The sequence below is a fragment of the Hyalella azteca genome, unplaced genomic scaffold (genome assembly GCF_000764305.2).
Source record: "Hyalella azteca isolate HAZT.00-mixed unplaced genomic scaffold, Hazt_2.0.2 contig16743, whole genome shotgun sequence".
NCBI classification, from domain to species: Eukaryota; Metazoa; Arthropoda; class Malacostraca; order Amphipoda; family Hyalellidae; genus Hyalella; species Hyalella azteca.
Genome location: NW_025946552.1, coordinates 20,708 through 31,905, shown reverse-complemented (window position 1 = coordinate 31,905; position 11,198 = coordinate 20,708). Strand labels below are relative to the sequence as shown.

Genomic DNA, 11,198 nt, shown 5'->3' with positions numbered 1-11,198 from the left:
GGTATAGAGGTTATGGACGGTATAGAGGTTATGGAGGGTATAGAGTTATGGAGGGTATAGAGGTTGAGGGTATAGAGGTTATGGAGGGTATAGAGGTTATGGAGGGTATAGAGGTTATGGAGGGTATAGAGGTTATGGACAGTATAGAGGTTATGGAGGGTATAGAGTTATGGAGGGTATAGAGGTTATGGAGGCTATAGAGGTTATGGAGGCTACAGAGGCTATAAGGACCATAAAAAGGCCGAACATGCCAGAAGATCTTGGGACTTTGAGGGCTTTGGAAACTTTAACAGCGATGACGGACATCGTAAAGACGACGTTGTCTCTCTCGGCTATGGCTCACCGCGAAATCGTCTCGGCCACATAATCGGGGGTTGAAGCCAAAATCGATTTGGAAGTTTCATCTAAGTCTTCATCTACAAATTATTCTTAATTATAAATTAATTTATATCTTAATTATATCTGATATAAGATTAGAGATCACTTGATTGCTTAAATCCTAATTAAGAACTGACGATGGAGCTGGACTCCGAAACGTTTTCTAGCATACCTAATGGGAAATTTTTTGGCTGTTTTATTTGCTTTTAAATTTTATTAAATTAAATTATATATTAATCAATTTCAAATATAAGATGACGCTGAGTATTCATTTCGAAATCGTATGTTATTATCGAAAGTTACCGTTTGTGGCACATCTGCCGGCAAATGAACATTTTCTGTGAATGTTTACGAGTGAACTCTAGATGGGCTAGTTATCGTAACGAATAATTTAATTTAAAGTATTTTGTCGATTGATTGATTTTTATTCACAAAGGAGCTCTAGTTACAATTCAAAAGAGAAAAAGAAAAACATCTATAAAATAATAGAGACATCTAATTGAATGCCCATAAGCAGATAAGCTTCGCAGGCAACATAGGTGATTTAAAACTCTATTCCAATGATAAGTCAAAGAAGTTAAGAGCAACGGAAAGATACTAAATTAAACACATAGAAGGAAAAAAACCTCAAGAAAACTGATAACAGGATGTCACTAAAATTAAGCGTAACAAAGCAATATCAATATAACAGTGATTAAAGACGGGTAAAAACTTGACTTACGCGGATTGACTTACGTTCTGCTTGCCTTATTCAAATTTTTTATTTAATTTAGGTACGTATGTATTTTGAGTATATGAACGTCAATATTTATAAGTGATACTCTCAATCCGCGGATACATTCATTAACTGGCACTATAGAGAGAAACTCGACCTCGCACATGCTGAACCTATCCTCTTGTAATAGTGAATCGTTAGGCTTTTATGTTTCAGTATTTTTCTTAGGTATTAATCTTTTCGTGTCTCTTATGACTGTGTCCCGCAAGTGCTTGTTTTTCGACGTAAGGTTGTTTCGTGTTTTATTTATCTTCTTTAAGTTTTAATGTCTGACTTAGAATTTTTAATTATAAAATTATTGTATTAGTTTTTTTATATTATCGAACTGACGAGGAAGCTGGACTCAGAAACGTTTTCAATATCGATATTGTGAATTTTCTTGGTATTTTCTTTGCTTTTAAATTCCTTGTGAATTTGCGATTTAAGCAGACTGATAATGTAAGAAACTCAACTTAATTTATTGTTTTTGGATAATTTTAATAAACCACGTGACTAAAATAATTAACTATCGCTTTTATTATCCCTTCATGAACACATCAGTACAACTTCAGAAATCAGTCAAACTGCAAATAAAGCGATCTTTAGATCTCAGGAACATGAAGCTATGACAACTTTAATTTGATGTTATTGTCTAATCTCAAATTTTAGTTACCTTAAACTCAGAACGATGAGTTATGTACAAAACTTATGCGCGACCTCCCTTTTCAGTGTTTGAGAAAATGTTTAACTACAAAAATTGTTATGGAAAGGAAACGGCTTATGATAAATAATTTATTAATTCTAAACAGTGTTAATCGTTGGGACCATAAAAAATCTTGCAAAAATTGGATTGGCCCGAGCTGCTGCCCGGTGGACGTCCTCAGAAATTGGGAGCAAGAGCTTCTCAATAACAGCAATACACGAGCATGATCACGTAACATAAGAGACAAGCCTGCTTCACCTGGCCAGCGCAAGCTAGCCGGCCAGTTAGCACAGAGAAACTGACGCGCTAAGTTCCGTGCCATCCATCCTGTCAATATAAATGCAACTGATTCGAATGTAAAGCAACCGATTTGAATATTAGCAAATTAGAACACGCTGAATATTAGGGTCCAGAATATCGTCAAACACGTAAAGTTGCGGACCTAGCAGCTGGAATCTTAAATTGAGTAATAATGGTAAAAACAAGTTTATAATAAATTGGTATATAATGAATATATTTTCAGTTGGAAGACAAGGAGGGTTTTATTATTTGGTTAGAGAAGTGCAGGGGAGACAGTTATTCATAATGAAAACCGGGGGAACTACAAATTGCCAAAACACCCTGAGCTTTAGTGACGAACAACCAACCTGCAGCATCCGGTCAACTCCCCAGCTCACGCAGAGACCCGTCCTTCATGAGAAGACGAGCTGATGCCGAAACTCTAAGATCGTCTCGCACCTCAAGGCTGCCACCTCAGATGAGACGCACGCTGGAAGTCTCACTCTATAATGTAGATGTAGAGGACAAAAATTCTCCGCTACAAAATGTAGGCGACAAAAATGTAGCGTTGTTGTCAGTCGTCAGGAATCTGACTGGTGGGCGGTCTCTGAGTCGTACTAGAGACGCAGTTAGCTTCAATCTTCAAATAAAAATTTGAAGAAATGAGGAAGGTTGCCCGCACCATTGCAAAAAATGTTGGGAACCGTAGCCGGTCAAATAAAATCGTAATCAACTCAAACCCAAATAACAGTCTTCCAACTGAAATTATGGCCCGTATGCTATATAGGGCACTAGCACTACGAAGTAGCACTATGCACTATGAAGCGTCCTGTTGGTATGCTAAATACGTCACAGACATTAAGCACTTCGAAGTAGCTCTACAATGTTTAGTGTCGCTTAGTGTCGCACTACTGATTCGTATGCAGAAAGACTTTGAAGTGCTACTTCGCTGTTAGAGTACTTTATAGTGCCGCACTACGCTACGAGTCTATTGAAGAATGGTAGTTAAGTGATCAAATAATTAATTATTCCCTAAGTAATTCTCATTCTTTGCAGAAGATTGATGTAAAATGTCTAATTGTGATGGTATATAATGGCACTAGTGAAAATTGTGATGGTGAGCTGAAATTCGCAATGCGTCTGCGCACCTTTCCCATCATATATTCAAAGACATCGAACAAAAGAGAGAAGCATGGAAAGCTCTTGCAGAAGAATTCAAAATGACTACAGAAAAAAAAAACAAAAAAGGAAATTCAAAACATGGTATCAAAAACAAGAAAAGTATTTTCTACTTCTATGCTGTTCATCTGTTTCGCCAAGGAAAATGTCAGCCATAAGAATAACATGTTATTCACTGAAGCGGTACACCTTTTTATATTCATGGCATGTAGTTCCTGAGGTTTTTAAGCGATGATGCCTTTGCTGTAAGCCAAACAGATCCATAGCTGACGAAGTAAACGAGGTGAAATATACCGTAGTGTCGTCGTGAAGTGCGGTGTGTAGGACACTTCAGATTTTTGTAGTGCGCGTTATGCTTTTGGCCCTATTTAGCATGCCAACCGTAGTGTTCCATGCCGCACTATGGCTTGTAGTGCGTAGTGCTACTTCATAGTGCTAGTGCCTTATTTAGCATGCCAACCGTAGTGTTCCATGTCGCACTATATAGTAGGCACTACGGCTTGTAGTGCGTAGTGCTACTTCGTAGTGCTAGTGCCCTATTTAGCATACGGGCCTATCTTAGGAAAGATAAGAATTTTATAAAAGTTATCTTTGTTTTGTATGAAAAGGGTCTTCTTCATGGCCGTCTACATCAAATTCACACGCATCCTGCGAGTTTCCCAAATATTGCCTGAGGATCTAATTGCGGCAATTGTGAAACAATGACATTAAACGGTCAGGTGAACAGCAAAAGCCGGTTTCTTCATAAGATCCTTGAAATTTTTATCAGCGTTTTCTCTGTTATTGATATTTGTCAATGATTCTTTCAAATACAATCCATCCAATTCTTGAGGTTTTGTATTAATTTTCTTGAATCCTCAATTAGGTACCAGTCTCTTTATATCTAGTCTGATGTAAGTACCTTAATAAGGATTTGATAAAAGTCGTACAAAATTCCCAGTCTCAACCGTATCTGCGAAGCGAATACATTTAAGCTAAACGCAGGCCAGCTTCGGCGACTGCAAGTCATCTGGAGTCGGTTTGTCAGCGCCGCTACCGTTATTCGGCAGCCTATACTCATCTTGCTAATCAATACATATGGTACATATGTACCATATGTATATCCCCATATGTATATGTATATGTTTGTGTCTGGCAACAACGTACACAAAAATGTACTCAGATGGCTTAAATGTTAGTTATAATTTGAATGCTTGTTGTTTGTTATCAGATATCATGAAATGTTTTTAGTCTTTACATGGGCCCGTATTAGGTTGGCCTGGAACTAAGGCTTTTTTCATATTTGAATTTCAACTAATAATTCCAAGAAATGTTCAATAGCTCAAATAGTAGTATAGTATTTGATTTAATTTACTCTGAATAGAAAATCTAGAATCGTTCAAATCATTTAAACCAGCCTCGCTCCCTCACTGTACAGAGACAGTAACCTCCGTTCTAATTATCCTTTAGCATCCAATATTAAACGTATTGATGACATTTCGAAATATATTACATTAAATTCGCCTTGATGAAAACCATGCAGTTGTGATGGTCTGGCAATAAATAGTGTCGTATTCTTTTAAAGTGAAACTTTCATAAATGAGTCATCAGGAGTTTCAAAGTTTATTATAGTTTATTCTAAGCATGGCACTTCAAATTTTCTTGCCAGAGCACTGTATGAAAAATACATAGTTGTTGTAAGGGATTGCAATAGGACTCGAGAATGCTTATTTTCATCAACATTGTCATTCGTTATTTTGTTACTGAAACATTTTGCAGCACTCAGAATAAACTGGCCATTCAAAGACTTGATATAATATTCATTAAAAACATCGTGAAATCAATCTTCAATTCGTCATTGCATGAAACTAAGGAAGCTCAACCATGACCAACCAGTTTTACTCTTTTTACTAGGTGATGAGCTGACGAATAGTAGTAATAAGCAATAATAAAATAATGATAGCTTTTTAAAGTAATCACAATGCTGTAAATCAATATTACAAAAATGATGATATGATTGCGATAATTACAAGCATTTCTTTTCATAACTCACCTGTGACTTTTTAATTTAATTTAAGCTAATATAGATATTTAGAATCTTTAAGCATGTTTCTTGGAAGACCAGAGAATTAGTTTTACTGGCAATTTTTTTATTATTTTTTTTCTCAATAAATCGAACAATATTTTTTGTTTGCACTGGTAAATTTAAAATCAAGGTTCCGGTGGACATTTTTATTTCGTTAACAACGTGACGAATGTATCAATCATTCATTATCAAGGTACTAGACGCAATTCGTGATGAAATTTGGATCGACATAAGTACAAAATCGTTTACATAGGATACTACTCAAAAATCAGTTTGGTTACAAATAATTGAAAATATGAAGATGATCAGGAATTAGAGCACCAAAATTCCTTCAAAAACAGCCTCAAGGTTCTGACAAATCCAGTAGTTTGAAGGTTGATGGCTGGGGTCCTATCCTTAATGATGAGGGCCTCAGCTATCATGAGTCGGTTGGCGTCGAGGCATCTCATGACGACGCTGGTGCACTCCTCCAGCACCGTACGAGTGATGGTCTCGTTGTGGGCTTCCATCAGGTGGTTCTTTGGTCCACCAGACTGAAGGTGGCACCTGAGTCGTTGGCTTAATGTCGTGGTTGAGAGCCCGATGTAGTCCATATGAGGGAGAAATCAAATTTTATACAATTGTATAGTATCTACTACGAAAATTAAATAACCAGCGGTTATAAAGCGAAGGAACGGATCGTTCAATCAATCGTTCACAACAACATCGTAAGCGTAACTATTAATAAAAGTAAACTACCGATCTATTATAAAAATAAGAAAATGCAGAATCCTGTAATGAACAATGACCATTGCAAAAAAATTATTTTTCCAAGAGACAAATGTAGTCTATAAATTTTCCTGCACACGATTAGATTGTAGACTTCTGGGAAAATATTTGTGTCCACACGAATGGTCGATTATTAAATAAAACAAATAAATGAACCAAAATTTGTGGTGCAATCCGGATACGCGGAAAACGTGTTAAGTATGGGGCCCCAGCCATCAACCTTCAAACTACTGGATTTGTTAGAACCTTGAGACTGTTTTTGGAGGAATTTTTGGTTCTTTAATTATTGATCATCTTCATATTTTCAATTATCTCAAACCAAGTTGATTTTTGAGTAATATCCTATTTACCTGATTTTGTACTTGCGTCAATCAAAATTTCATCGCTCAATGCGTCTTGTAATTTGATAATGTATGATTGACACAATACATTCATCACGTTGCTAACGAAATAAAAATGTCCGTCGGTACCTTTAATATCGATTTACCAGTGCAAACGCGAAAAATATTGTTCGATATATTGAAGAAACTAATAAGGAAATTGACAATAAAACAAATTCTCTGGTCTTCAACGAAACCTGTTTAAAAGAACAAATTCTGCCAACCAATACTAATATTCAGTACCCTTTAGGGTAATAATTCATTCTCATTCGCTCTATATCGATGCTGCAGACGCTTGTGGAAAAGTGAATTATTTTTTCGCTTTATCGGCATTTATATTGTTTACTACTTATATTCTAATTAAAATTAAATTCAATTTAGGATGGAAAACATAAGGCACACTCTAATGAAGTTTTCGCGATGATCAAGACGGCGTATAAATAAACCCTGTAATTCAACTCATTCCTAATATATCCCCATGGGAAATGAGCTTCTATTGATGGTCGATAGATGCACTTGAAAGCTCTATGCAACCTACAAGTTCTGTTCGAACGCTTGGTGTGACCTTTCTTTTTTTACTTGGGAATTCTTTGTTGATGACAGATGGTCTTTCCAACGCTATTCATTTCCCAATTTCATGCAGTGCTCCAGGAAGTGGCATATACCCTATACAAGCGGAAAAAAACAAGGAATGTTGGACATTCATGTCTGACATAGATAAATAATCCAAAATTTATTAACAGGAAATTTTACATTACTCATTGAGAAGCTTAATTTGTTGTAATTTTAATTTAAATTAAAAGCAACGAACCATTCTTACGCTCTCGAAAGTGCATTCTCGAAAATTCATCGAGTCATCACATTCTTCATATAGATGATGAACCTCGATTGCAAGATCCACATAGAATCCTAAATGGTCCTTGGCTTGCAAGCGAGGTTCCAAGACCTGATCGTTGAAAAATTTTTACTAGAGCAGTTTTAAGGTGATTTTCATTTATCAGTGTCCTTGAAAGAGCTCTTACTGCGTAGAATTTTAACAAATGAATAACAACTAAATGCATTTGTCTCTGAGACGGATGAACAATTCTTTATTTGTCCCTGGCCCGTCAACCGGCGCCCATCTTAAGTTATGCGGTTGCCGAGTATCATATTCATTTGTATGCTCACTGCTCTGTTGTTCTCCGAAATTCTTGTCATGAATCAGGTACTTAAGGAAGAAGCATTTTGCGTTTATCAACAAACCTGCACCGGTTGCTCCACTGAGTGCATTGTCTAAGTGCACCTGCTGCTCTGCTTATTATTTGAAAAATCCAATATAGCGACTGCGTGATACACAAAGATGGCGTCCAGACTTGTGGTAAGTAGAGTCTTTGCTGGTGATTATGTTACTCGATCGTTTACGGTTGTTTATCATAGTATTTCTGAAATCCAATTCGGTCAGTTTCGAAATTTATGTGCTTTTGCTTAGCAAGTTGACAGATTGCTGAAATATAGGGTGGACACATCTCTATTACTCATGCTATGGTGTGCAAAATTAAACTCGTCGTTCTTATGTGAATCAAATATAAACAATGTTAGATTTCTCTCATTTAATTAGGAAAACTCAGATAAACTTTATCAATCAACTCAAAAAGATCTGTCACTCTTACTTTTGTATAAGCGCCTGCATTAATAACTGCCACATACCGAAGTTTACCGCACAGCAGCTTAATGGCGCAGTTAGTCGGGCCAGTATAGCATCGCTATTACGGCCCAACAACGGTTAAACAACTAACAAAAATCTGATTGATGTTGATTGATGAAAAGAGTCATATAATTGAATCAAAAAATCCCAATCCAGACGTCAGTTTGCGCGCTCTAGCTCGGAATGAAATTTTTGTTAACCTAAACTGGTCAAACCGCGAGTAATAATAAGATTTATAGGATGACCACCTGATGGATCTTTACTAAGGAGGATTAGCAGTTATACAGCCTCAGAGACATCTTCAAATAATATTCTAGCAACATCTAGATACTTTGACTGGGAGCATGTATTCGCGTGTGATTTACCGATACCTGAATTCAAGTTTCATAGCCGACAATATGTATGGACATCAACATGTAGGAGCGACTGCTTGAACGGGAATGTATGAAAGAGCAATGACATGTAAGGAAATCAATACAAATATGTTACAGTATAGTATAAATTCTTCGTACTTAACAAAAAAAATAGTTTAATCAAATACTATCAACATTGATAACGAATAATCCCCTCTTGATCACCTGCAGCTTGTCTTCCTGCTGTTGCTGAGCGCCATGGTCCTGGCCGCCGCAGGGCCCTTCCCAAACTTCCACGCCAAACACAAAGCTCACCGGCGCTGCTTTGGGTCCCGGGACTCTCGTGGAAGAAGTGAAGTCCAGGAAGAAAGATGTGCGGTAGATATGCTTGTCGAATATGGTTTTCCACGGTTTCGTTCTGGCAACAGAATCGGCGGTTGAGGGCAGGATGGATTTAAGCAAGACTTATATTTATTGTTTGTTTTGTACCTACTTTCATAATAAAATTTTAAAATATTTTCGATCAAGTTTTCGGTTCCTATCATCAAATACAAATGAGATCAATCGGTACATTTATCGCGAGTGCTGATGCCTCATTGTCGTGTGCGTGACAAGCAAGTATGCCATTTGAGAATTCGATACGTACATCATCATATAATATATCATAATTAACAATAAAATTAAGAAATATGACACAAAGGTTTAAAAATGAATAATTTCATACAATTGTATCGTAGTTAAAGGAAATGAAGCAAATTTGACGTAGAGAAAATGTATTGCATTAAGTGGCTTTTATTTTGACTTCAAATTCGAAATCTTTAATTTTGGGTTCATAGAGCCGGGACGGTCTCATATCACTAAAATCAAGAGCCATCCAAAAATAAATGGCTGGACCGCGTCAAGAGGCGTTATATAATACAGTAGCAAATCAAATAAGACGGAGCAGTTGGGTTGCCACCAGGCAATTGGTTTCATTATACGGAGCATTTAATCTTAAATCTCATTGGTATAGTTTTCTAGCTGCGCGTCTATTTAGACATTCAATGTTTCGTCCTTACATTTATCTTAAACAAGCGCGTTTGTGATTTTCTCGTCCCAAAATCTAAAGGCTTCCAAGTTTCGACTCACCTCGAGACAATACTTTTGTAGCTCGTCTTAAAGTATTAAAGCTTCTGGCCATTTAATATGTCTCACTAAAATATCGTTGCGGAGTAGCAGCAATTTATCCTGTGGAATACATTTATTAACCTTAAGGCGTACATTAACATCATTAATTCTATTACGTTATACGTACGTATATAGAATACTCAACTTCCGTCTTGGCCTCCTGGAGTTGGCGTGTCGCCGTCTTACTGCTTGAACAGGAATGTATGAAGAAGCAATGGCCTATAAGGGAATCAATACAAATATGTAACAGTAGTATAATTTCTTCTTACTTAAAAAAATTGTTTAATCAAATACCGTAAACATTGATAGCGAATAATCGTCCCTTGATCACCTGCAGCTCGTTCTCCTGCTGTTGCTGAGCGCCATGGCCCTGGCCGCCGCATGGCCCGACCCATTCCTACACGCCAAACACAGAGCTCACCGACGCTACCTCGGAGACCGGGATCCAGGTTATGGAGGGTATAGAGATTATAGAAGCTACAAAGCCTATAAAGCCCATAAAAAGGCCGAACATGCCAGAGAATCTTGGGCCTTTGAGGGCTTTGGAAACTTTTAACAGCGATGGCGGACAACGTAAAGACGACGTAGTCAATATCGACTATGGTTCACCGGTAAATCGTCTCGGCCACATAATCGGAGGTTGAAGCCGAAATCGATTTGAAAGTTTCATTGAAGATTTCATCTACAAATTATTATTAATCCAGAAAGAAAGCATTTCGTAAGACAGGCTTGAAAGTTATGGTTATCCACGTTTTCGTAATGGCAACAGAATAGGAGGTTGAGGGCAGAATGGATTTAAACAAGACTTTTATTTATTGTTCATTTTATACCGACTTTTTATAATTAAAATTATCAAGTATTTTCGACTACATTTTTGTTTCCTTTCATCAAATACAAATGTGATCAATCTGGGCATTCATCGGAAGTGCTGGTGCCTCACTGTCGTATGCGTGACACGGAAGTCTTCCACAAGAGAATTCGATACTACTCACATCAGCATATAATAAATCGTAATTGACAATAAAATTCAGAAATAGGGCATGAAGGTTCAGATGTGAATAATTTCATACAATTGCATCGTAGTTAGAGGTAGTGAAGCAAATTTAACGTTGTAAAAATTTATGAATTATGTGGTTTGAATCTTGACTTGAAATTTGAAATATTAATTTTGGATTCTTAGAGCTATGGTTCACCTGTGAAAAAAGAAAAAAATGTCTCATAGTACCAAAATCGAGAGCCATCCGAGAATATATGGCTGAAATTGCGTCTAGATGAGTTACAGTAGCAAATCAAATAAGACGGAGCACTCGAGTCGCAAGCAGCTATACACACCTAGGAATTGGTTTCATTATGCAAAGCATTTAATCTCAAGTCCGCATTATTACAGCATTCAAGTTGCTCGTCTATTTCAGCATTCAATGTTTCCTCTATACATTTATCTTCAACAAGCGCATTGGTGATTTACTCGTCCCAAAGTCTGGCGGCTTC

General features: G+C 36.9%; 1 protein-coding gene across 1 annotated transcript in view; it reads left to right on the top strand.

The window, feature by feature from the left end:
* LOC108683310 overlaps window positions 1-378 on the top strand; it is a 35,358-nt gene extending 34,980 nt beyond the window's left edge. The window contains exon 19 of the mRNA XM_018172615.2: window positions 219-378. Coding sequence (XP_018028104.2) covers window positions 219-378 — 160 coding nt within the window. The remainder of the gene's footprint in view (window positions 1-218) is intronic.
* The last annotated feature ends 10,820 nt before the right edge of the window (window positions 379-11,198 follow it).